Source organism: Echeneis naucrates, chromosome 6 (assembly GCF_900963305.1).
Source record: "Echeneis naucrates chromosome 6, fEcheNa1.1, whole genome shotgun sequence".
In the NCBI taxonomy this organism is placed as follows: Eukaryota; Metazoa; Chordata; class Actinopteri; order Carangiformes; family Echeneidae; genus Echeneis; species Echeneis naucrates.
Window position 1 is genome coordinate 14,575,492 of NC_042516.1, and position 27,314 is coordinate 14,602,805.

Consider the following 27,314-nt stretch of genomic DNA (forward strand, 5'->3'; position numbering starts at 1 on the left):
AGCAGGGCTGCCAACACCTGTGTGTCACTCTTCATCATCTTCATGGTCGTGTGCATCATGTGCGCACAGGTGTCTTTCTTTCTTTCTTTTTTTGGTAGTGTGTATGCGTGCTTATGGGGGTTGCTGGAGCCAATCCCAGCTCACATTTGGCTCATGTGGGGTACGTTTACACCCTGGACAGGTCACCAGACCGTCACATGGCCAACACAACCAACAATCACTCACTGACAGTTTGGAGTCACCAATCAACCTAAACATCTCTTTGGACTAAGACCCATGACCTTGTCGTTGTGGGGAGCAGTGTTTATGGTTCTTCATTACTACATACACGTATTATTTATGTAAGGGTGCGTCGGTTTATGAGCGGTATTTATTGTTTTGACTCATCTTAATGTTAACCTACCTAATAAATAAACATGGTAGCTTCCAGTAAAAAGTACTGTAAGCCTGTAGCTGAACCTGAATATGACTTGTGGTCTAAAACCATTTTATTCAGTCTACTTCTCATCAACTCAGCCCTAGCTGCTGAAACAACAATGAGACAGGTGTCCCGCCCAGTGGTTGAACAGGTAGGGCAGGTCACGGATAAAATCCGGAGCGACACACCAGGACAAAGAGCCGGGAGCGGACAGGAGACGTGACCGGCAGCCGGCCTCAGACAATCCAGCCTGTCCTTCTCCTTCTCCACGGCCAAGATGAAGGGGGTGGGGGTGTTAGTCTTCCTCGGCCTGGCTGTGATGGTGGCGATGATTTTCCAAGCCGCGCGCCAGGAAATAATACTGCGCCAACTGAAAGCCCGCATGTCGGAGAACTCCAGGGACCTCGCGAAGAAGGAGGAATACGTCGTCGAGGCGAAAGGTAAAGTTGAAGGAATAAGGTCAACGATTCAGTCAATCAACGACAAAATAAAAGAGTTGAAGACGCAGAAGGCGAGTGCCGAGAAATCAATCAACGAGCACGACGAAAGTCTGAAGGCCTGCAACTCAGAGAAGGTGAGAGACACACAAACGACTCACAGTGAAGGGTCACATTCAGGAAGTATATAATATTTACGATATGAACTTTGGATACCCAGGTGAGCTTTTTCCTCAGTCTTCTGTTCTGACGCACTGATCTGACTTAACTGCTGATATGTTGACCTTTTCCATTATAGGCAGAAATTGAGAAAAAGAAGGCAAGCCTTACGGACGCCATGACTAAACTCAAAGGTATGAGACCCTTTTTATTCAGTTCTGATTTTGTAATAACAGCCAGAGCAGGTAAATGAAAGAATGTGTCTGCACACACCTTGTAAATCTAAAACTGACAGAGCAAGTCAATGAGGCAAAGCGTATTGTTTGTGTATGGTCACATTTTGTAGCCGTTTAAAAGGCAGATGAGATCTGTCAATCTTTCAGCAGACACCTGGATTAATTGTTTTCTTTTCAGTTTAAATTCATACAATGGAAAAAAAACCTGTTAATCTAGAGGTGATGGCACCTTTGAGTTTCAATCTCTCATCTTCACATTGTTTATCTTTGCTTATTTAAATCTGAACTCAGCAAAAAAATAAATAAAAAACTGGCAAAGCTTGTATTTGGAAAATGTCCTTCTTTTAACACTTTTGTAACCTGTAATTTTGTCCAGCTGATCATGAAGAGGCCAAAAAGAAAGCACAGGGGGAGATTCAGGGCTTGAAACAAGAGATTTTGGATAAAGACAAAGCTATATGTGCCTTTGCAGATACAGCAAAAGAGGAAGCACGGTAAGATTTGAAAAAGAACAAAAACTACTTCCATATCTTGCGTTTCATCACAGAGCCATGGCTAGAAAATAAAAGCCATGAAGAAACTTTATTATGTTAGGGTTTTGCACGGTGAATAAACATTTTTTTTTCTTTCTCGATTTCACAGAAAGCTCTGTGGAATCGTTGAAGCTCAAAAATGAAGTCAACTACAAGATGCAACGTTACCCCGGGAACATTGTGCTATTGGAAAACATATTGTTGGTTGGATTCAGTTAGCTTTTTTGTTTTTCAGTGTTTTACACTTAACTTAATAAACAAACTAACGTAAGCTGTTATGTCACAACCAAAAATGCCCTCCAGTGATCCACCAAGTAAAGCTGGATTGTGTGGCATCTGAACCAGCAATTGGGGGGGGGGGGGGGGGGGGACAAACACACATACTCAACTACTCTGAGGTCTTGTGTCTGGAATCTTTGATAAACCAAATCATGTTCATTGGACCAATAAACATATGCCTTTTTTGGTATATCATGTCATGTCACACATTTCTGGGAAAATTCGTTCGTAAAACTTTATCAACTATGTATCAATGTCTTATGTGATAGCATTTCATGACCTGTTTCTCTACCTCCACCTAGTGTCCATCAAAGGACAGTCTTGCAGTTTTCACATCTCTAGGCACAGAGGAGCAGGCTTGGACAGAAATAAGAACTGCTACAGATGAGAAGCAACCTTAGAAACAGTTAACAAAATCTTAATCAACTTCAAAATTAAAATTCTGAGTTGCCTTTGCAACATTTCGTTTTCTGTAAACAGTGCAATGATGTGCTTTGTGAAATGGAGCGCTATGGTAGGAGACCCAGGGTGACCCCACTGCTGACAGCACAAATATAACTCAGACTTCCCGAAGAAGCCGAAATCTGTCCACAAGAACCTTTTACAGGCAGATATGACCAAAATACGGTACGGCCAATCACAATGCGAGGCGTGAGCCACGTGATCCAAATGACGCAATAGCCGTGCTCTCATGCCGGAAGCTGAGAAATCTGATGACACATGAAAGTCACCGGTGAAACTACAACAGTGTGTTACAACATGCTCACAGCGTATTACACAGAGCCCCTGTGTCTACCGCTACCCTTTGACTTTATTTCCCAACCCGGCTCTTACGTTTCACCTTCGTCATCCTCAGCCGCGTTTTAATGGCGAGGATGCTCAGGAGGTTACGCAAAGGTTTTCAGAGCCTCACGTCTTTCTCAGCCGCCACGATTCAACCGAATCTGTCTGCCAGCGAGTCGTCCAGGTCTGAAGTGGTAGGTAGAGTTGTAACGGTGGTGGTGGTGATGGGGAAAGCGCTCGAAATGAATGGTCCGGTCTTTGTGAATGGCGATTTCATTTTTGTGGACTCTGCAGCGTCGCTGTCCTGTCAACAGCAACAACATCAGAATAATGCAGACATAATGTCAATCTTAAACCGTTTAGAAAACCATTTAGAGGGCTGCACACAAAGATCTGAATCTGGTTCGGTCAGGCCATGAAATAGATGTGTTTTAGTGCAAAACAGTAAACCTCGAAAGGTTGCAAAAATGTTAACAGAGCAAGTACTGCAGGTCGGTCTATTTACGTTTTCTGTTATTTATTAATCAAGCCAGAAAGCACAGATTGTACAGCTTACATATTTTGATAAGTTATATTGAGACGTCTCAAAATCTTTGCACGCCTAGTAAACAAACATGAAGGAGGAACATTAAAAATCCATTAAAGCTATTTTGTTTTTGCCGGAAGTGATCCAAATAATGTTTCAAATATATTGTAAATCCTGTAGGGCTCCAAAGTATTCCAGGTTTTTTTTTTTTTTTTTTTTTTTTTGCCTCAATAGTTTAGCAAGTTGTAGGCAAAGAAAGTATAAACTTCAGGATGAATGGTATTAAGGACAATTATCTACTCTCTGAATATGTTATTTTGCCCAACTCTATGTATTCATTTCCATCTTTCTGTCTTTTGTAACTGCTTTACTGTAGTTGATGAGTTGTTCTAATTGCACATTTATGTGACATGGCCCTTGTCTGTCCGACAGGCTCTACTATCATTCTTCTCTCCCAAGCCGCGGGATTTCAGTTTGCCGAACTCCTCATGGGGCTCCGAAATGATGCGATTGTATGATCATTACAACAGCCAGTGTGAGGCGGAGACAGAAGGAGGACAAACACAGGGAAGCCCTTGGCAGAGACTGCCAAGCTACAATCGCTCCCTCAAGTATGCTCCAGGTACTGTTGCACACCATGGTGTCTCTTTGCTTGTATGCTTCTCTGATCAAATGGAGAAAGCATTGTGATGTGACTTTTTGGCAATAGTCAGGGCTCAAGCTAATGAGTCAACTCTTTCATGCATTTCAACTTGAATGCAGGAGGCAAGACATGTGCTTTTAAGTACAAATAAAATGACCTATAATGTTTGAACCATGTTAACCACTTCACTTGTGTGTTTTTCAGGTGGAGTTTATCTGAGTAAGATTGTCCAGTCAAAAGCTCGTCTCTTTACCCGGAACATCAGAGAACCAGGGGCAGCATTTGAGTATGCTCTGTTTGTTAACAAAGGGGAGAAGAAGTGTGTATGTATTTTCCAAGCCGGATGGCTGCTGGAGGGGCCACCAGGGTAAGAAGTGTTCATATAGATGTCTGTTCGTGTTTACCTCATAGTGAAACCAACAGAGAAATCACATACATTTTATATTATCAACTTTTCAATGAATACAAATTGCCAAAGCAACTTTCAACATGTATAAATTCATTGCATTAGACAGTTTTAAAGTTCCCAAAATCACAAAACTAAACCATGCTTTTCAACATAAGACTTGAGGTGTAATAGACATGGTATGTATTTCCAGACATGTCCACGGGGGGGCAATAGCCACAATGATTGACACTGTCACTGGAACACATGCTACTTTTCTCTCTGGACCTATCATGACTGCCAACCTCAACATTGCCTACCGCAGGTATATATTTTTATAAACATATAAAATGTGAAATGCTTTACTCAAACCTCTAGTATATAAGTTAGCTATAATATTATGTGTATTAAGTTGGGGGAGGGCGAGGTCCATCATAAGGCAAATAAGACAATTAATAGTTGTGCCTGGTGTAAACTCGTGTCTTAATTTTGTTTGTAATATCACTCATGGTTGCTTTGCCCTAACAACCAATCATCTTGCCTCAAGCCCCATCCCACTGGGAAGTACAGTGTTGATTGAATCCTCTCTGGATACACAAGAAGGCAGAAAAACATTTATTTCATGCAAAGTGATGAGCACTGATGGTTCCAAACTGCACACAGAAGCTACAGGTATTTAGCATTTTTGTACACATGGATCATTCCTTTGAAATAACACGGTCAACCTTCTGTATTGTCACTGTATCTGTCATTTCTTGTTTTGCAGTGCTGTTTGTGTCAATCAATGTCAGCCATCTAGTACGGGGAGGGTGACACAAACACCACACCACCTAGCACCCAGTCAAACACTGTCAGCAAGTCAAGGACACTGTGGGAGTGTGTTCAACGAACAACCGGGAGCCTGCTTTACTTGTGTTGTCTGAAAGCTGGACATCCCAATGTTGGAATGGTTGGAATGAAGCAGTTTGCTGTGATGGTTAAGTTTAAGGTTGGATTACAGAATGCACACTGCCAGGGACCCCATAAATATAGGTGTACAAGGGTGTGAGTGTATCTGTTATTTGAAATATTTTTGTGCCTACTCATGTTCCAGGGGGGTTAAGAGATAACTTCTCTAACTTCTTCCCATAATATCCTTCTTGTGAGTATTTTATTACTAACAAACAGATTGATGATATCGTCGTTCTTTTCTTTTTTTGACCGCTTCTTTATATTTTTGCTAACACACCAACAGTCTGTGTCTGAACATTATTTATTGAACAAAATATCTAGGGTTATTTACTATAACTTACTATAACAACAGTAGTGATGGTTTCACGTAAGGCTCTCATGTATAGTACATTCCTCAAAGTGTAATATGCATGAATAGTTTGCTTCCTGCAATAAGGCCCGACTTTGTGGTAGGGTATAGATATCACAAATTATGATTTTATTTGTATTTGCAGCAGGGAATAAAACATCCACTGCTTGTTATATTTGTGGCATTTACTAAGGTTTTTACTTAGTAACTCTTACTAGTCCTTGCAAATATCAGGACTGCATCTTATCAAATTAAATATCTGTCTACGCTTACATTAAAATACACTGAAAAGTTTATATAAAGGGCACCCACAAAAAACAATCATTTCATCACATTTCAGGAACAACTGGAAAGGTGAATGTTTTAAAACTTTTGATCACTAGTCGACGTTTTCAAGGTATCAGTATTCCCAAGTGTAATGTAATCTAATGCCTAATGGAGACGGTAATCAACAAACTGCTAGATTAAAGCAAAATGTAAAGAAGAGCTTTTATTTTGACACAGTTGTCTTATAAATTCTGTTGTTTTATTTATTTTAATTATTCCTGTATTTGACAAAGTTTATATAACTCTTTCTTAACATTGCTTTAGTATGTTTTATACATAAAAAAAGAATGTATACTTTATGTAACTTTCTGTAAGCATTTAATAATAACTGGAGTCTAAAAACAGCAAAGTGTTACTTATTAGCAGGTGCTGTCAAGTGAGGTTTGTGAGTAAATTGTTGGCTACAAACACACAAACCCTTCATGCATTTAACTACTTCTCACAGTTTGGTCAGATGTGTGGTTTTTCAGCATATGGGCTCATCACAGCTCAGGCCTAGTGGTCTTCGGGGGGCCCCTCCCATTTTAACCTCAGAAAAGTGCAGATGGAAATGCTGCCTTAGATTTCTAAAAACTTCTTGGTCTGTCTGTGTGTGTGTGTGTGTTTGAAGTACGTTTGTGTGTGTTGAGTGACAAATGCAATTCAAATGAAGATTAGGTTTTTCAATTTTTTTTTCTTTTCCCTGAAGAATCACGTGGTCAAATGGGTTTGAGGAAGTGGGGTCAAGGGAAGTTGTTTTCATTTTTCAGTTAAAACCACCTGCAACAACCTCTGTCCACTGTTGAACTTCCGGAAGTGATTTTATCTTCAGACATTTGCATATCAGGGCAAACTCCACTTAGCTTAATAACCAGTCTGATTTGTGACCATTTACCACGCTAGTGTTGCCTTCGGTTAGTGAGTATCTCAACAGACATCATCAATATGTTTACAATTCTTTCACAAAATGGGGTCATTTGACAGCAAATCCATTAAAAACAACTGGAAACACCATTCAGTAGTAAAATATCATCTCTTACTGACAACCTTTTAAATGAGGATTATCCAGAGTTATGACTGTTGGTCAACTGAAAGCAACTAGTGGGCTCTGGAAACCTGAAAGGGGCCTAATGTCATTGTTTTTTTGTTTTTTTTCTTTCTCTCTTTTTCAAATAGTTTGAATTTAGATTGACTGATTTAAACACTAACGGACACAGACGAAGTAGCTTCTACCATACAGCTGCTAAGGCTAAGGTCCATTTCACCGAAGACCTCGGCCAGAAAGGCCTGTTTTACTTAAAGTAGGTTTGCTGTGGTGTGTAGTTTTGACCTGTGTCCCCCATCTACATCTTTAGCTTTATCTAGTGTGTCTGTATCAAGGTCAAGGCACATGTAGAAAAGGATTTACCACCATGTTGTAAACATATGATATAATTTTGGTTGTTTCCAACAATAAAAATGAGTCATGCATAGATTATTATTTAGATAACCTGTTTTAGTGCACATGGCCGTCCTGCAGGCAGACCTGATATTCCACTAAAATTATACGGAAACATCAGATATGTTTCTTTATTTAAGTGGTCTGTATTATTCCCCCCGTAGAGGCCAAACCAAAACAGTGGAAGTGAATGTGTTCTTATTGTCTTTTCTCCATTAGTGTGGCGGAAATTTGTGGCAACAACATGGGATTATATTTCTCAACTGAGCACTACAAAGCAAAACCCGATCCGCTGCTATTACCTAACAGCCGGTGACATAACTCTGCCGCCCGGGACGGTCCGGGAGGGAGGGGGGGGGCAGTCACTCCTCTCTGCTGCCGGCTCGGAGGTGGAGGTGGTGGGGGGATTAAATAATTTCCAAACAGTCGCTGAGGAGGAGGAGATGACGGCCCCGGTTCCTGACCCGCTGTGAGCCGGAGCTCCGAGCCTGGATGGCCCTGCACGTCTTCAAATGCCTCCGCCGGCCCGGCCGCTAGAGCCGCCGACAGGTAGGAGCGGCCCTCCGTGATCCGGCGACCGGAGGCAGCTGGAGACCACACACGGCTGTGTGTGTCTGTGTGTGTGTGTGTGTAGGGACAGGAGAGTTATGGAATATGAAGAGCCTGACGTCCCCCCCGCTGACACCCCCACCAAGAGAGGTAAGAAGAGGCCTTACTGGGCTGATCTACTTGTTACATTTGTGGGCCGTTTCAACCTTCATGGAGATACAAGTTTTGTATCTCCTGGTTTTATTTATTTATTTTTTTTTTTTATTTGCACAAACTGAAGCAGGCCATCATTTGTCTCATGTTTCTCACCTTTACTCCTCCAGCTGCCTCTGTTTCTGTGTTCACTGTTATCTCATTACCCTCCGCTCTCTTCCATCTTTACCCCAGTAACCCTCCTCACCCCTTTCTTTGGGACGTGGTGCTGTGAGGGGTAAGAATGGCAGTAAGACATTGTAATCCTCTGGGATTAGGTTTTATTTTTGCTTCTGTTTTTGTTCACTGCTTTTCTATTCGAAGCCTCTCAGCGGCTAAAATCAAACCCTTGGCAGTCACTGCAGATAAACCCACTACACACCTTTTGTACTGCTCTCAGCATGGAGACAGTTTGTTGGGGTTTGCTCCTGTAGCAAAGGATTACTGACAGTTGCGACTCAGTTTAATGGCTGAGGTGACACTAGTGAATTCCCTAGTGCAGCTGAATAGTGCTCCATTTATCTAAACAATGTAGAATGCATTCATGATTAATTTTTCTTTTTTAAGGTTTTAGCTATCAGTCACTCAGAGTTCAGACAATTCTCAAAGCAATGAAAAAGAAAACCTCAATAATGATGTCTTTCCAGAAACAATTTCCTGTAAGACAGATAAACTGCTAACCTCACCTTCAAAAGGGTCTACTGGGAAGTGTTTTCTGTGGAAGCTGTCTGTGGCAAAGGTGGTGCATCAAGCTTATACAGCTTCTCTATTTAAACTGACATCTTCTGTCCTTACCTTAATTTATTTCAGATTATCAGATTAACAGAGAGGACAGAGAGAAAATCATCATTCATGTTAGGAATCCTGTGTGCTAAATGCTTCACGCAGAAAAGGTTCGAAAGGCATGTCTTTATTTATTTCAGTGCAAGTCGTCCATCCATCAGTCCAACCATCCATCCATCCATCAGGTCTGTGGGGGTTGCTGGTACCAATCCCAGCTAAGATTCAGTGTAAGGGAAATACACTCAATTTCACTTTTTTCTTTTCTTTTTTTTTTTTTTTTTTTTTTTAAACAACACAGTTTCTATCAACCTCACTGTCCTGCCTTGGATAAGCGAAAGTCATCCTGTGCAGCCACATGCTGTTCATACCCACAGAATTATCTTACAAATTATTATGAAAAGGACTCTCTGATAGCATAGTGTATACCATATTGTCAAAGAGCAGTCCTTGTCACAGCAACCCAGGTTTCAATCCTGTCATTCCCTCTCTCTCCCCAACCTTTCATTTCTGTTCCTGTAAACCAACAACAAAATGTTAAAATGGCGAAGATAAATCCGTACAAGTGTTTAAAGATTTACCAAATTCATTGAGCTGAAGTTGGAATGAGACTGGGATGCATAAAATACAGCTTGGACGGCTCTAACAAACTCAAAGCTTTATAAAGTGTGAAAACTGGAAGTCAAAGAGTTCAACCTTTTTTTTGTGAGAATGAAACAGCAGCTAATTTAACAGATACTGGAACTGCTGTAACTGTGTTTTAATCTGGTTGAAGTGGAGTTTCAGTGTGGTTGTGCTGTTTTTCATACTGCTGAGATGGCTCATCTGAAGGCAAAAAGTGTCTTGGTTTTAGTGGCTGCTGTGGGTGTCCTCTTGTTTTTCTTGAGCACTGGGTTTGCATCTATGATGCTGCTCCACATTACTTTTCCTGCTGCCTGGGTAAATCTCCAGGCCTGTTTATTATGGGATAAAACTGTCCTCTCCGCAGACTAAGTATGTTATTGTGCTCTAATAATAAAAATAAATAAATAAATAAAAATGCATTTCCCTTTTCAAATTGCAGGTTATATCAACTAAGTTTAAATTATCATTATTTTTCTGATTTAAAAAAATATTGACAATAATTGGGGTAAAATGTATTTTTAAACCCTTTAGAAACCATTCAGCAAGTCACTTCTAATCCAGCATATGAAAAGTTATGAGCTGTTTTCCTGTTTTCTACAACAACAATGTCTGTGATGTTTTCATTTTCATTTTTGTTTTTACAAATACCTGTGAAGGATGCTGTCTCAATATTATTTTCTTAACCCCCTATTAAAATGATAGTATAGAGCATAAATAATTTTATGTAAAAAATTATTAGGTCTTTTTTTTTCCTTTTTTAAATAAACATTTATTGATAGTTTAGCAAACAAAGGTCTTAAGATATCTTTTTGTAGCACAGAAGATTAAGGACTAAATGATCCACTCTAACCCTGACCAACATCCAGATCCCCCTGGTTGGTTTTCAACTACATTGATACGTTTATTGTTTCTCTCTTCAGCAAGCTGTCACACCTTCACTCTGTACTGGAATTTCTATTTCTATTTAAAATTACTTTCTCATATTTTTTATTTTCCACCTCATTACAAGTGTCACATAGTTGGATTATTTTACATGTTCTGTATGGGGTGAAGCATGTTTTATGTTCAGGCAAAGTTGTCAGACTACTGTCTGGGCTTAGCGGTCTTCAGTGCTGTTATGTAATCCAGCAACTGTCACTTTGGCAGTCATCTCAGATGTCAGAGAGAAGAGATGTTAGTGAGATTTTGACCGATGAGTTTTGGTGATGTGTGCGTGTCTCCATAGTCACTAGGCTCATGTACTGCGCCTGTGTTGGGTTAAAGGCCTGGCTGGGGGCTCTGTCTAGTTAAATATGGCACATTTCCCTTGTACACAGGCAGCTATGATTTCATTAGATTCCTTTCCACCATTGGCCCCAAACTACAACTGTTAATGGATAATTTTTAATATCTTTAACCCACTAAAACACATTTAATGAATGTCAGTGACTCACTGGGTGTCCCAGTTCACTCTGACCAAACTCATTACTGTTGTAATTCTGTCACTTTACCAAGATCATCTTAAAGGCGTAGAGTAGGTCTCTGTGCAACAATTCAGTTCACCAGATAAATTAAAAAAAATATATACATATACATAAATATAATTTTTTAAGAACATGGCTTTTAAGCATGTAAGTAGCTGATGAAATATCCATGTAATTGTTTAACTTTTTAACTGTGCTAAACATGTGAAAACAAACGCTCTCAATTAGAAAATTGTGTTGTGGTGGTGTTTTTGATAGAATCCATTTTAAATATGATTAAACTTTATTTTTAAGCTTTTTTTTTTTTTTTTTTTACTTTCAATTTACCTTGTAACATTTGCCCAGTTAGTGTTGATTTTTTTTTTTTTTTTTTTGACATTTTCCGTGCATGTGTGCAGTGTTCTGCTTTCATTCCATGCTTTCTGCTTATGAAGCAAAACTGATTTGATGGGGGGAGGAAAACAGTGGAAACCACAGAGGGCCTGATCTGGCACCAGACAAAGACCGGCTAGCGCTTCGTCTTCCACTGATGCTTATCTCCTCTGCCTGAAAACCTCTTTGTCTCCCACACTCACACATATACAGACAACCCCAGAAATAAACCCTGCTGGTTCTGAACCTACCGTCCACACACTTGTTCACATTGACAGCAGTTCAGACTTTCTCAGAACTGCGGTCAAACAGGCAGACAAAAGAAGAGGACTCATTGCTTCACACATACACCCACCTTCTTTTCTTCTGTTTGTACATTTGAAGAAAAATCACACGATCATAACACAGACAAACACAACCTGCCAACACCTTAGTCTTTTTATTTGTCCACCACTCTTTGTATGCAGACAAAAGGTTAAAGATTGGAATAGTGTTCTCCAGATTCACGCTAGTTTCAGTTAATGTCTTGGTTCAAAGTTGGTCATGGGTATTTACTGAATTTCTTAGTTGATGCTTTTAACATTGCATTGCAAGACAACAGTGATTTACACTTTACACATTATATTTAATGTGGACCTAAACCTGCTACAACACAGATAGCAGTGATGGAAAAAGCATTGAAATCACTGACTTTGATTAAGGAAACAAAATTAAGCTATGGAAAGATTCCTTGACATAGATAAGCTCTGGCATCAATGTTTTACCTAAAGAATCAAGAGTTCTGGCAACAAGCCGCACTTAAGTGTAAAAAATACAAGTACTTATAATGCGGAATGCTTTAATTGTTGCAATTATAGTATTTGATAACTGTTAGTGATGGATTGTTTTGTTAACAGTTCTTTAAATTGGAAGTTAGTGAAACTGATCCAGTTGATATTTGAATGCAGACACTCTAATTGTATGGCAAATTTAGAGGACTAAAATGAGCATAATTTCCTACAGAAATTCAATGTGAGTATATAAGAGAATAATAATTATAATAATAATAATAAAAAGGCCAAGTTAAATGTGAGGACTTAAAGATTTTATTTAAGTACTCTACAGTGCAACAAGTTGTTTTCCAAACCTGGCAAGTTTTAAAGTCTCAGGCTTTAAACTGTGTGATTCAGGAAATGCTTCTTCCCTCTGGCCATCAGCTTCATCGGGATGCTCAGCACTTTTCAACAATTTATTGAGTCTCAATATTATTTTCTTAACCCCCTATTAAAATGAAAGTATAGAGCATAAATCATTTTATGTAAAAATTTATTAGGTCTTTTTTTTGCCTATTTTAAATTAATGTTTATTGATAGTTTAGCAAACAAAGGTCTTTAGATATCTTTTCAGTGCTTTTCAACAATTATTTATTGAGATTTATAACTTTGTTTTAAGTATTTATTGTTTTTTTCTTTGTTTTTTGTATTGGCTTTATGTTATGTACAGTTTGTACATACATACACAGTCAGTATTTTCAGCCAATTGTGTCCACTAACTCAGCATGGCAGCATAGTGGTTAGCGTTGTCACCCTACCATAAGAAGGTTGCAGGTTCGGTTCCCAGCCTGGAGCCTTTCTGTACGGAGTTTGCATGTTCTTCCCATGCCTGTGTGGGTTTCCTCCCACTGTCCAAAGACATCATGTTTAGGTTGGTGACTCTAAATTGTCCGTGAGTGTGAGTGGTTGTTGGTCTCTGTCTCTCTCTGTGTGTTGGCCCTGTAATGGACTGGCGGTCTGTCCAGGGTGACGCCACGCTCGCTCATTGTGAGCTGGGGTTGGCTCCAGCACTCCCCGCGACCCAAAAGTGGTTGAAGATGAATGTCAGCTAACTCTGAATTTCTCTGAGGGGATTATAAAGTATCTATCCATCTAATGAGCAATTTATCGATGTATGTTTCTATATTTACATAAATTTTTGTTTAGTTCTAATCCAATAAATGCTTCATTTTGTCTTCCGTAGGAGGCGCCTTGTCCAAGAAGACTCATCTGAGTAAGTTCTCTATGAAAATGTTGTCTCTGTAAGTTCGCATATGTATGTCTGTGTGTGTGTGGTAATGAATTTGCTTGTGCTTGTGCTAGATATTTGTGCATGCATCGTGGTTAACTTCATAGTTAGTGAACATACAACATTGCACCTGTAAAGAGACACAAACATACAGACAAGCACACAAGCACATGGTGTGGCATCGCTGGAGTTGGGCCATTAGCAGTACAGTGTGTGTGCATGCTGTGTTGCACCTGTGCTGCCCCCCTATCTCTCTCTGTCTGTGTCTCTCTCACACACACACACACACACACACACACACACACACACACAGAACCTAACTAACTAACTACCATTGGGTACTTTGGCATCTGAATGCAGATGACAGTGATAACATCGTATCTTTTTTTAACTTCTTTGGTTTGACACATTCTGCCACAACTTTTGCACACCTGTGTGTGTTATCAAGTGCGTGTAACGCACCACCAACCTTCATGTTAGGTGGTGTGATGATAAACAAACTGCGCATAAATAATAATGACATTTTTGATCGCTGTTTGTGAGAGAGTCCTCCTGTGCCCAAAATCAGATAACAGGGGAATCAGCTTCAATTTTGCTTCAGGAGTCAGCAGAAAGGAGACAGAGACCCATGGTGGTGTTTGTGGATCGGTGTGTGTAGCTGAGATGGTGCTGGGCAAAACTCTGGCGGTGTACCTCTAACAGTTATGTTAGATTAGAGTTGAATGAAGAAACTCTTAAAAAACGGCATTAAGAGGAGTTATGAGGAGGGCCTATGCTTAGAAATGGTGAAATAGTTGCAAGAAGAGATAATATAAGTTTTTAAATTGCTAAGCACTTACATATTCAGTGTATGTGTGTATCTATAGCATCAACAGGACAAATGTTTGAATAAAAAACATCTGAAAGGTTTCTTGTTAACTTACTTTTTATGATTTTTTTAATTATTTTTATTTTTCTGCTTTGCTAATTGGACCTGAAAGTGGCATAAATTGCCAGGGAATGTTAAAGGCAACAATCAAAATAAATCTTTTTTTTTTTTTAATGTGTGGTACGAAGTGAGGGCGTGAAGGATAAAAACAAAGGTATAAGTAAAAAGTACCTTAAGAAAAAAGCCAACCTAAGGGACTGTCCCTCCTTTCTTTGTGTCTGTCTTCTCTCTCTGACATACAGACTAACACACACACACACACACACACACACACTAATGCGCTCACACACCCTCACACACGGTAACAAGGAAGGTGAGGCGGCGACTGCCACTCAAAAGTCTCACTGTGTGTGCTGAAGCTGCATTGAGCACCTAGCCAGGCTTGCTAAAGGACGACCGCCACCCCCACTTCCACAAAAAAAAAAGGCAAACAGAAGAAGGGGTGAAAGAATAGCTGGTGAAAACGAAAAAAATTGTACCAAACAAAGTGAGAGGAAAAGTGAGCGTGTGAAAGTGGGACAAACTTCTGAGACAAGTGGAGGAGTGATGATGATGCGAGGTAGGGATGAAGTTCTCTGTTTTTTTTTTTTTTTTTTTTGTGTGTGTGTGTGTGTTTGTGTGTGGGCAGTACAGTTGAGTATATTTGCGTCGTGGTAACAGGTTTTGTCCATTACTTATTTAAATACTGACTTTTATACTTATCATTTGTAACATGGCATGTTTGACATGTTTAAATTTTTGATAGCTGCAGTTTCTTCCCTCTCAAATCCTGTAACTTAGAGTGAATTCATGCAGAAGTCGGCTCTACTGGCTTCAAACGACTTTATCACTTTACGTGGTTGAGTTTTTCACTCAAGTTCCCACTTTTCTTTTTTGATGTAAGGCTTAGGGTTAAACAAAAAAGCTTCAGTGGCTCTGAATTCGCCATTCTTTGTTTTGAAACAAAATTGTGCCCGAGAGTTGCCAATCGGCTGACGTTTAGGTACATTGACATCAATATATATGCTTCAAAAGTTTTATGGTTTGGCGACATGACTCAATTCTGGACTCCCTTTCATGGATGATAGATGTGAATCATATCACAGATATTTCTACCCTCACTCACTCCCACATTTACAATGCACCTCAGGTGAGAAACTCCACCGATTTTTAACGGAGAGAATTGTAGCTGTATGAAGTTGCTGTATAAAAACAGCTTTATAAGTTGTATAAAAATGTCGTGTTGAGTTGATTTGCACCGAAAATCTTACTTAGCATTGTGATATTAATGTAGAAAGTAATATAGGGACTGGGCTATGATGGGGCATTCACTGCGATGCGAACCTGTTTGCAACCACTTCCACTGAATTCTAACCGTGTAAAAGAAAGACACAGGAAAACAGGCCACTTCAACACTGCATTGCATCAGTTTGAATGGACTGACTCCAACATGAACACCAGACAGCTCGTGAGAAAAGGTGATTATTCTGTGAAACATTCAAATTTGTTCTTGTGATAAATGTTCAATTAATAGTATAAATGCACACGGTGTGGGGAGAAAGGAAGAGGCACAAATGATGAGCATTCTCTATGCAAGCTATTTCTTCTGCAGCATGCAAGCACACACATGAATACGTGCACGCACGGAGGAACAGCTGCTAGTTGGATTGTACAGAGATGTGATACCTCTGAGCCCTGCAGCTGTGAGTTGAAACTGTGTGCAGAGAGAAGGAGGCTCCCTTTCCCCAAAATCTAACGGCATGTTTTTGTGACTTCAACTGGTAAATTTACTTTGTCTTCTCCAGAGCTGCACACTTACGGTGGGCTCAGCACTGACAACTGACGCTTGCACACATTTCGTACGGTTCTTTTGTTGTGTGTTGTGATTCCTGTGTAGATTCTTATTAAGTTTCTTTATCAGAAAGGATTTCCTTGTTCCTCTGGCTGCAGAAACCTGCACAGCACTTCCAAAACAGCAGAAGCGGTAGGCTTCAGATCAAAGCAAACATCAAAATCGCAGGTGACACATTCCCTCCCAAATTATGGTAAATGAAATACAACAATTGAGCTGATTCATAAACTTGGCTTCTGTCAAAGCATTACCTCTTTCAAACACCCCCAAATATAGCCTGCACTTCAAAGTCAAATATGCTAATTCTATGGTAAGTATACTAATGGGTGTTCAGATCTGCTTTCATAACTTTTGTTTCTCAGATATGGTACTGTGAGTAATTTTTTCTCTTTTTGTTGTTGTCACGTATTGAAAAACTTTATAGTGTAGAAGTTCTCACAGTTGTCAGTTTTCATTCACATCAGAACAGAAATCTTTACAGTACTCCCAAAATATTCAGTCCAGAAAAATGGTGGGAAATTCTTCTCATTACAATACCTCAATCTGTCACAATTGGCCATAACACTGTTTTGGTGATGATAAATATCTTTTGGTCCATTTGTGTGATTTTCTATTTGTTTTTTATTTTTAAAATTATTTTTGAATGCAGTTTGTAGTTATTTGTTGAGGTTTCTGTACTCATTGTGGCATCTTCTAAATGGAATTAATTCTGAAGATGGTGGTGCTGAATTTCAGCAAATCAGATTAACGTTTATATTAACGCTGTTACCAATTATATATACGTAACATCATCAACATGTAGATGTCGTTTACACGTGTTTTTTTGCTCTATTTTTAAAAAGAAATACATGAGGAAAAAATATTTTATTCTTTAGAATTGTGTGGCAGATTTTGTTAAAATAAAAAATACACTGTGGTTATGAACCAAGTGATGAGATTTCAAATGAAAAACAGTTTTATCGAAAAGATTCAAACATCTTGCTTCAGCAACATATGAAACTAAATTTAAAGTACAATTCATCTGAATTTCCAATCGCAACATGAATTTAAAAAAAGTATTTAATTTTATTAAGCTGGTAATTATTTAGAATGAGAAACATTATAAACATGTTTGATATATTGTGAAAACCTTTAGAACTGCTGTTGCTGTAGTTAAATAAACAATCAGAAAATCTTTACTTCTTCTATCCTACATCTGATTTGTTATACTCAAACTTGCATTCGATTAACAGCAATGTGTGTGTGTGTGTGTGTGTGTGTGTGTGTGAGAGTGTGTGTGTGTGAGTGACAGAGAGAGAGAGAGAGAGAGAGTGTGTGTGTGTGTGTGTGTATACAACTTTGTTTGTACTCTTGCTTGTGTATGCAGCAAAGGTAAGCTTCCGTCAGAGGAAAGTTGAGGTTTTTTGTCCGTTTACAGTGCAAAGAACAGACTGCTGACGAGGCAGAGACTGGTGTGTTGTAAGTGGCAGGCTTTATTATCCGGCCCCTCAGATGTCCCATATAGACACACATCCATAATCAGTGTCACGCAAAAGTTGTGAAAGAACATAAAAAGTGTTTTTGGACTCTTTTTCTTATCATTTAGTGTTAATGCTTTGTAGTATTTGTTATTTGGCTTCTCCCGCTAATTATTTTAGATTATTTCTGTATATTTAAGATGTGTGTGTGTTTGTTTGACTCATGAGAATGTTTCATTATTTCTCTTAACGGTACAAAGAAGTACACAGAACATTTTGCTATACGCACAACACGGACAATTGTGCTTTTTAAGAGGGCGTGTGAAAGTCATTGATAACTTTAAAACCTGATAGAAGACGTAAATCAGGCCATCTCGGTGGAGCAGTGTCTTGGTACATTTTGCATGCGGAAGCGTGGGAGGTGGCATTGGTTTATTTTTACTGACACACAAGAATATTTCCATCAATGCTTGTATTATATGCAAACCTCCTGCCTTTTAACATGATATCAAACATAAAACATACATTTCATCATGAAAAATGAAAACCAATTGCTTGTTTTTTTCCTAAATAATCTCACCTCAGTGTAGTGAGTTGTTTGAGCCTTGTGTGGTGCGCTGGTCAAAAACTCATGATGCAGTGTGAAATGTCGATGGTTTGTTACGTCAAGTCAACGCACAGATAAATTCAATGTGCTTTTGAGTAAAACACTGAAAAATGTAAAGGAATTAGGAAAACACAGGTATTAATGGTGTTCATCTGTCAGACACTTTGTTCCAAAGACAGCATCATGATGATTAAATGCACATTTTAGTTCTAAGAAAATTAGCTGTCAAAAATTTCAACACACTGCCTGTCCACCCATTTAGTCAGATCAAAATATTAACCTGTTCAGATATAAACGTGCCAACAGGTGGAGTGAACATCCTTCTTTCTGAATATGTTGAGAGCCGTTGAAGAGCAGGTCCAGTTTTAAAGGCTTGTTAGTAAATACTAAGATCAGCAGTGGCATTTTTTTGCAACGCTGGATAAGAAGATTTCTTCACATTGGTATTGATTTCCAGATTACGGTTTGGGCCGTATCACTGCTGGTCTTAAACCCAAAACAGATTCATATCAAGCAGTTTCAGGGGGCCAACGTAGCTGTGCAGTTATATCCAGACGAACTTCTTCAGGATTTTACTAAAAACAAACAGAATGTGTATTGATTAATAGTTACAGATTTGATTACCATTTTCAGAAACAGAGAGACTATAGCACAGTTAAACAGGCATTTAAACATATTTGTTGGAAATAGACTTAAAGGTGGAGAAGAAATGCAATTCATGACATAATGCAACTAATTAGTGTTTCACGTTGCACCTAACTGTCACTATCATGTCTGCTAATAGTTATCTCAATAGAAAGCAATAGGGCTTAATGCTGCTTACATATTAAAACACAACTGAAATTGCACATAAACTAATCAACAACAGCAAAATCCTCATCAGGTCTGTCATGTTTCACGTTTGTGGGGCTGATCTGCAATATGATCTGCAATACTATCAACACAAGGTTCAACATTTAGGTTTTGGCTTGTGAAAAAAAAGTGAAACTAGAGTTTAATGTACTGTGTGCAACATACAGTACCCTGCCACTATGGTTACTGAAAAACACCTTGATGAAAGAAGCGGCTTAATTCAGTCTCAGTATTTTCATTTCTGTATCTTCCTCACACACACACACACACACACACACAGACTCACACTCACGCAAACGCACAGAAGGAAATGCTGGGTACAATTGGACTAGGCCTGTGGCTGGAGATAAGACAGAGAGACAAAAAAGGAGAATGTAGATCCCTCAGTATTTTACTGGTGGTAATGTCTTTTTACAGGCTCCAGGAGACTAACTTACCAGCAAAGATTGTTTGATGTTGCTTAGTTTGGCACCATAATGATCGTTATTTAACCTTGATGCTGCCTTAGAAGATGTGCTCATGTTTTGTGTACATCATTCAAGTTTAGTTGCGTGTTACCAGAGTTTTGATTCCGTGGAAAGTTGACTGAGGAGCAGTATGTTTTTGCTGTGTGTGTTTTGTGTGCGTGTGTGTGTGTGTGTGTGTGAACAGAGAAAGGTTGTGGGTCACAGTGGATTTCCTGTTGCTTGAGGTTGAAAATCTGAATTGAAATAGCAAAAAGTAGAGACCACTAATGTTCTTTCCACATATCCTGCAGAAATGCAATAATTCAAAGTTGAGTTGCTTTTCTTGCATTGATATGTAGCTTACAAAGAAATACTCCCATCAAGTGTCTTATTTCAACCAAATCAAATGTGTGAATTTCTAATTCTTATGCTCAGTCTTGGGGTCACACAGTCCGCTCTATCTGCAGTCCTACAATTTGTGATGTTTGTTCCTGCTTTGTCATTAATGCACACTAACCCTAACCGTGTGTGTTTTGATTTTACTTCGGAGCAGCGAATCTTTCGAGCCTTCGGGTGATCCCTGTGGCACAAGATAAAGAGGACACACTGACACACTAACACACACTCATGAATAAATGTGACACAGTTATGCACGGAAACACAAATACGACTGTTTATAAGTGCCAACCTAAATTCGAAGATCAAGTTGTCAACGCATTTATAGACGGAAGAGCGAAACGACGACAGGAATCAATAAGAGGAGAGACAATTTATTGTTTGAAAAAGAAAAAAAAAAGCTGTGTGCTCTGCTTCCTGGAAGTGTGTCACAATGCAGTGTGGCTGTAACATGTCATATAATGTATATATCATTTTTTTAACAGTATGTGATGCACAGTCCTCATTATTTTTGTGATCCAAAATATGTGTCAAGGCAAAACATTCCATAAAACTTCACCTGTCTACGAGTGAGTCTTTCTGCATTTGTGGCACTTTAATAATTCAAACAACTTCTGATTTTCACCAAAAATTGCTATCATGCAAAAAGGATGTGAGAATTTAGAGAGATCAGGGCAATGGGGGGAGGTGAGAAGGGGATGGCCATTACTGGCAGTGATGAAGGAGAGTATGCATTACTGGCAGCTGTGTCCTTTGTGAGCGAGACAGAGAAGGATTCACAAAGAAAGGCACGACATGAAAGAGGGACAGTCAGAGTGAAAAAGAAGCCAGTCAACCACTTAAAAGGACTCTGAGGTTGACACCTTCATATTGTCTGCCTGTCTCCATTTGCAAATATTCCATGTCCTCTGAAGACCTCGTCCTCGTTGTATTTGATGTTGTTTTGTTCATTTTTCATTAAGGTACGAGGTTGTTTGAGAGGAAAATACCTTTGGTGTACTTTGGTCATACGGCAATTGATAGATGTTTCTGGGGAAGTACAGCAGTAAACCTTACTTCTCATAGCAGGAGTCGATCTCCAGCGTATTTCTTTGGGTACAAATATACAGGAGTGTCTTCTTTTGCAGTTTTTTTTTTTTTTTTTACTTGCTCCATCCATAATCTGAGTGACTGTGAAGTGGCTCCCGCGTGGCAAAAAAAAAAAAAACAATGCATGGCCAAATTTCAAAATGCTAACTTTTATGTTTTTTACTGTGTTTGTTCAGCCCAGATTGAAGTCATCCCATGCAAGATCTGTGGTGATAAGTCCTCTGGAGTGCATTATGGCGTCATTACTTGTGAGGGCTGCAAGGTGAAGTAGCATTGGATACTGCACACACACACAGCACCGGAGACTTTATTTAGCTGATACTGTTATCATATCTGCTGTTTTAACATGATGTCGCAGCCACCTGCCTGTTTTCTCAAGAGTGGAAACGTATAGCCTAATTTTATTTAAAAAAAATCTATTAGCAACTCTAAACCTCGCCTTTTTGGTCTTGTTGGTTTGGCTTCTCTCTCTTTTCAAATAATTCTCAGCAAGCTAGAAAATTTCCCAAAGTTCCTTTAGCTTTTAAACTAGGTCAATACATCAGCAGAATTAGGGCCCAAAAACACAGAAGTAAGGAGAAATGGCAGACAGAGCGAAAAATGAGAGAAATGTTTGATGCAGCTAAAAAACTGTTTCACATAGTTTGTTACCAGCAGATATATATACCTATATATATATATATAGATATATATACACCTTTTTTTGACTTTGGTCAGTCAATTATGTTTTTGGTTAGAGCTGTTGACTGTGTGTTTTTTACCCCTTCAGGGATTTTTCCGCCGCAGCCAGCTGCCCACTGTATCGTACTCCTGCTCCAGGCAGAGTAACTGTCAGATCGACCGGGCCAGCCGCAACCGGTGCCAACACTGCCGTCTGCAGAAGTGCTTGGCTCAGGGCATGAGCAGAGATGGTGAGGCACCCCCTTCACGGATGCACTGACAGACCCACCCTAGTCTGGATTTACAGTATTATCTTTTTTCTTTTTTTTTTTTTTATCTTCCTTAGCTGTCAAGTTTGGACGGATGTCGAAGCGTCAGCGGGATTCTTTGATTGCTGAAGTGGAGAAGCACCGACAGCAGCAACAGCAGCAGCAGCAGCAGCTTCAGGAGGACGGCCAGCCTGTGTTGTCCTACCCCTCCAAAGCGCGACAAGACTGCTCCCCCCAGCTCCTTCAGCCCATGGCCTCGACCTATTCCTTCAGTGGCGAGGCTGAGCTGCTGTCCTACCCTGCTGATGTTCATCCCTACCTTGTGTGCTCTCCCAATGAGCCGCAGGTGTCAGGAATGATCTACAGAAGCTCCAGTGTCTCTCCTGTATCAAGATCCCAGGGAAGGGGGAACAGCAGCGGACACTCTGACATTAGAGGTGAGCCATTTATGTGTGCACACACTTTACCGTGCCAACTTTCCTTTACCCTCCCCTGTCTGTTCTTTATATGTCTGTTCTTAATCGCAGGATTTGACCCCAGACAGATGTCTCATGAGCTGATGGGAATTCACCCATACAACCCTCTGGAGGACACTTACAGCATTTATGCCCACCCTCTGCGAAACATAGGTCAGAAAACAGCACAGTGGGCTAACAAGGAAATAGTGTGTTCTCTTTTTGATGTTCCTAAGTGCCTCTCCTATTTTCAGATGAGCTGTGTGCCAGCATTGTACGTTCCCACCGAGAGACCAGCCAGTGCAGGGTGGAGGAGCTGCAGGCGCTCAGATGGAAACTCTTCAGCAGGGAGGAGATCCAGGCGTACCAGAGCAAAGTATAACAGCTACTATGTTTCCTCCTCTCCTCTGGGGGTTTCAGGCATTAGCCTAGTCCAAGTAACGTTAAGCAGTCTCAAAACAAAACATGCCATTTCAGATGCTTCTATTTGATGAATCAAACTGAGAAATGAGAGAACTTTATTCATTATTTCCCCCTCCTCTTCTGCTTCCTCTTTTATCACACAGAAAGGTTACCTTAATTTAAAGTTCTAATATATGCCAAATATCTTTGTCACTGTAAATAAAGAGAAAAAAAATATGTGAATTTAGCATGGTAAGATAGAGCAGTAGATTGAGTGGTTGGGTGTGACGGGACAATTTGTGTAGGATTAAAAAAAAAATGGAGTAAAGAAATGAAGTCATCCTGTTACCATCCTTATCACCTCCATTTATTTTGTCTTTCCTACTCTCAGACAGTGGATGAAATGTGGCAGCACTGTGCCATTCAACTGACTGATGCAGTGCAGTATGTGGTGGAGTTTGCGAAACGAATCCCTGGTTTCCGTATGCTCAGCCAGAACGACCAGATTGCACTTCTCAAGACTGGTGAGGTTACAAAAAGAAACCATCAGCTTCAATTGTAATCTAAAAAGCTTCAGAGCTTTTACTTTCCCCTTCCTGCCTCTGTCACACAGGCTCCATGGAGGTAGTTCTGGTCAGGATGAGCCGTTACTTCAACACAGAGAACAACACAGTCTTCTTTGATGGGAAATTCGCTGGAGCTGAAGTGTTCAAGTCTTTGGGTAAGGATTTGTCTTCACGCTGATCTTACAGATCTGAAACCTTTCTGGTAATGAGTACACTATATAAATGTGGTTATTTATCAGTGCTCTGCGGTGTCTTTTCTTGCAGCATGTGGTGATTTAATCGCAGCAGTATTTGACTTTGCGCATGATATGTGTGCTCTAAAGCTCACAGAGCAGCAGATTGCTCTCTTCACTGCTCTAGTTCTGATCAATGCAGGTAAGATTAACTCACCTGTCCCCTGCTAGTGTTGCATTTTATGTGAATAGCAATTTATGTTTACATTTTTCATGTTTTTAAAGATGAAAAGATATATGCACTTTTATATGATTTTCAAAACTATATATATTTTCTCCTCTTAAGTTGCACATATATTCCCATCCAGCACCAACTGTAACTGATAATGTTACTGATTTAATCTGCTCATTCCATTATGGCTCTTGTCTCTGGGTTTTTCTGAATTGTTTTTTTGTCTATTATTATTATTATTATAATTACTATTACTATTGCTATTAACAGCTTAAGTCATGTTTTCGTCATTGTTTTTGTCACTGGTAAATGTTTTTATTCCCACACAATCAGCATTGGTGCCCCCCCTAGTGGCAGTTCACTGGCTGAGTCATTTTTTGCAAATAGCACAATGTACTGTGGCTGTTGCATTGTTGACAGAGTGAGGCTTTGTTTTTCAGACCGTCCATGTCTGGAGGATAGAGGCAGGGTTCAGCGAGTGCAGAGAAATGTGGAGTTAGGACTCACACACATTCTACACCGAGACAATCAAGACAATCTCTTGCACAAGGTACGAATCTCGGTGCAGAAGCTCATACACATAAAAGATTTGAATAGTCATGCTTTCGTGAGCAGGATTACCTAAATGCTTACCTTTGCTTTTTGTACAAGAATTTGGATACTTAAATGTGTGCATGTCCTCCCTGCAGCTGTACCAGAGGATGGCAGTGCTGCGCTCATTATGCAGACTTCACATTGAGAAGCTGCACTGGTTCAGTCAGCGTTACCCTCTTACAGCTCACTCCCTGTTTCCTCCACTCTATAAGGAACTTTTTGCCTCTGAGGGAGAGCTGCTGCCAGGGACCACTCATTGAAGATTTAATATACACACACACATTATTTTATCACTTTCTGACAGAATCTATTTTTCTAATAATAAAACAAAATGGGAAAAGCACGGTAATCTAAGTATGTTTACTATTACTTGACTTCCAGCAGAGCTTTGTGCTGGTATTTTATGTTAAAGTAAAGTTAATTCCAATAGCTTATTTTGATTATTCCAAAGGAGCGTACACTTTGTCGATCTTTGATGCTGCAGCGAGTGGGATATACTCAGGATGTGCTGTTTTGATTCTGTCCAGTCACAGAGACTGTGTGTCAAAGTGCTTTTGCACAGACAGATTCTGTCTAAAAGTGACAGCACTGTATGTTGATACTTAAAGTGTACCTTTAGAGAATAAAAAGAAAAATAGGGGGAAAAAAACCCAAAATGTCAGGTGAAGACACAAAGAGGAATAGCAGAGTTACAAGAAATGTGCTGGTACAGCAAAAAAGCCAGGAAACTTACTATAGTTTTGCAATTCAACCCAATTTCACAACATTACCAGCTTTACACAATCAGTGTGCCCTAAAAAGTTCAACCTAAATCTGAGTAAAAGTACCACACTGCTACTTTACGCCTCATGCCAAGTCCTGTTACAGCTTTCACCTCACCTCACGTTGGTTTGTACAAAAGCCTCCCAAGATTTTGTCTGCAGCGTTGCATAATTACAGATGCGGGAACGCTGCGATCTGGGGTCAGAGTGACAGTGACTTATAGGACCATTTCTGCATCCTCACTCAAAAAAACAACAACTCTGCATTCACATCTGAACAAGTCAATTACATGCTTAGTGCAAACACACATTGAACAAAACAAACGACATCTTGCCTCTTTGTATCTCAGTGTCTCGAGAGAAGAGATTTTCCTCAGGTTGTCCTACAAGGCAGCAGCACCCTATATAATATTTTGCCGTTGTGTTTGAATAAATCCCCACAGGCTTTTGTATGTTGTATCCTTTTAAAATGTTGCATTAAATATATAAAATAAAAAAAATCTATTGAAAATGTAGAGATACTGTAGCTGCCTCTTCCTGTGTGTGCAAGCATTCCCCTTTTTCTGCAGATAAACTTCCATATGTGTTGTTTTCTTTCCATATCTTTGAAAAAAGAAAGTAACTATGCAATGATTAGAGGTTTCAGCATTTCGTACTGGATATCCTGCTGTAGTCCTGGCTGCTCTGCACCAGCTAAGATTAAGATGATAATAAGACTCTGTAATTGAATAAACTGCTGAGGCTGTGACACCAAACACATGTGGTAACTTTGTCTTTCAATGGAAGTGTGTGTTACAAATATTGGGTGAAATGGAGGAAGGATTTTGTCATTTTTATGATTTGATGTGAAAAACAAAAGTGTTTATCATAGTAGACAGCAGGATTTACCAATCTCAAATGTTAATATTATACAGGAGGTCTGTTTGAAAAATGCATTGAGATAACTTCTGTTGTGAATTAGAGCTATACGAATAAAAACTGACTTGACTGTGTCCAGGTATTATAGAACTGCAGTGGCAGAATTGAACAGAAAGAAAGCATTAGTCATAAATCATTATCCCACAACAAGAAGGTCGTGGGTTCGGTTCCTGGCCTGGGCCCTTTCTGTGTAGAGTTTGCATGTGTGGGTTTATTCCCACTGTCCAAAGACATCATGTTTAGATTAATTGGTGACTCTAAACTGTCTATAGGTCTGAGTGTGAGTGGTTGTCGGTCTCTGTATGTTGGCCCTGCGATGGACTGGCGACCGGTCAAGGGTGTACCACCCTTCCCTTCTCCAGCACCCCCTGCGACCCAGAAACAGATGAGGAGCTGAATGAATAAATGCATGAATAGTCACTGAGGATGACTGTAGAGCAGAGTCATTAGCCTGTGTTTTTATCAGGTTGTCATAGACAAAACTGTTGCTAGCTGAGTTTAACAAACAAAAAAAATTAAAAGCTTGTGAGTCATTTGGATGCGGTCAGTATGAGTTTCTTATGCCAAAAGCCACAAAGCGCTGATGCTTAAATGCACCACCAGTCATGCTGCAAACTGGCTTCCTCTTTTCTGAATCTCACTTTGTGGTTTTTCTGGCTTAAACTGAACTGCTTTAGAGGCATTGCCTTTGTCAGGGCATAGTTGGAAATAAGAAATTGTTGAAAGGTTGAAAGGTCAAATAAATTTAATAAAGCTTTCTCCTCTGTTGAAACATTTCATTTACTACAGTTTCCGCACTGGAAGCAACTGTACCCCCCCATATTAATCCATCCTTTAATCTCAAAGTCCTTTGATTCTCCTTTTTGTCTCTTCTTATCTTGTTATGTCCTACAGTAGCTTGACTGCACAGAATTCCTAAATTCCTCCTCATGAATTGGGATTGTATCAATACAAGTTGACTAGACTTCACCTGATTTTCACACGTCAGCAATCAGGGCAGCCGGAAATATGAGCCATTTGTACAGTCAGCATACAAACACTGCAGATTTATTTTTCCTATGAGTAGTACAGGGTCTCATTTCATCTCAGCTTTGGTTTGTTTACCTCATTTTTGCACTCTGATCCTCAGGGGAATGTTTCACTTGGGATAAACACTGACCCTAACCCTACAGTTTCCAAACTCCCATTTCTCACTAACACCACAACCAGCAGCAG

At 39.7% G+C, this 27,314-nt stretch overlaps 2 protein-coding genes across 3 annotated transcripts; both read left to right on the top strand.

Annotated features, from left to right (window-relative positions):
- The first annotated feature begins 2,303 nt into the window (after window positions 1-2,303).
- On the top strand, window positions 2,304-7,366 carry them4 (thioesterase superfamily member 4). Its single transcript, XM_029504785.1, has 6 exons — window positions 2,304-3,039; window positions 3,804-3,993; window positions 4,219-4,381; window positions 4,614-4,724; window positions 4,947-5,071; window positions 5,166-7,366. Exons 1-6 carry the CDS (start codon window positions 2,929-2,931, stop codon window positions 5,210-5,212), a joined length of 747 nt encoding a protein of 248 aa, XP_029360645.1. The 5' UTR covers window positions 2,304-2,928; the 3' UTR covers window positions 5,213-7,366.
- A 462-nt stretch (window positions 7,367-7,828) lies between these two features.
- On the top strand, window positions 7,829-26,164 carry rorc (RAR-related orphan receptor C). 2 transcript variants are annotated; one of them, XM_029504421.1, is made up of 12 exons: window positions 7,829-8,142; window positions 13,419-13,448; window positions 21,246-21,331; window positions 21,839-21,980; window positions 22,076-22,435; window positions 22,526-22,627; window positions 22,708-22,829; window positions 23,247-23,379; window positions 23,469-23,576; window positions 23,686-23,796; window positions 24,267-24,376; window positions 24,516-26,164. In XM_029504421.1, exons 1-12 carry the CDS (start codon window positions 8,091-8,093, stop codon window positions 24,678-24,680), a joined length of 1,521 nt encoding a protein of 506 aa, XP_029360281.1. In that variant the 5' UTR covers window positions 7,829-8,090; the 3' UTR covers window positions 24,681-26,164. The 2 variants fall into 2 exon arrangements, with proteins under 2 accessions (XP_029360281.1, XP_029360282.1); XM_029504422.1 differs by lacking the exons at window positions 7,829-8,142; window positions 13,419-13,448 and adding an exon at window positions 14,733-14,950 and having other exon boundaries at window positions 24,516-26,163.
- Window positions 26,165-27,314: the final 1,150 nt, after the last annotated feature.

What these genes read in the sequence shown, in the direction of transcription:
- them4 (XM_029504785.1), top strand. Translation starts at nt 2,929, where the DNA reads ATGGCGAGGATGCTCAGGAGGTTACGCAAAGGTTTTCAGAGCCTCACG. An exon ending in CTCCCTCAAGTATGCTCCAG is followed by an intron (nt 3,994 to 4,218) that starts GTACTGTTGCAC and finishes TGTGTTTTTCAG; the next exon opens with GTGGAGTTTATCTGAGTAAG. An exon ending in CTGCTGGAGGGGCCACCAGG is followed by an intron (nt 4,382 to 4,613) that starts GTAAGAAGTGTT and finishes ATGTATTTCCAG; the next exon opens with ACATGTCCACGGGGGGGCAA.
- rorc (XM_029504421.1), top strand. Translation starts at nt 8,091, where the DNA reads ATGGAATATGAAGAGCCTGACGTCCCCCCCGCTGACACCCCCACCAAG. An exon ending in TCCAGGCGTACCAGAGCAAA is followed by an intron (nt 22,830 to 23,246) that starts GTATAACAGCTA and finishes TCCTACTCTCAG; the next exon opens with ACAGTGGATGAAATGTGGCA. An exon ending in TGAAGTGTTCAAGTCTTTGG is followed by an intron (nt 23,577 to 23,685) that starts GTAAGGATTTGT and finishes CTTTTCTTGCAG; the next exon opens with CATGTGGTGATTTAATCGCA.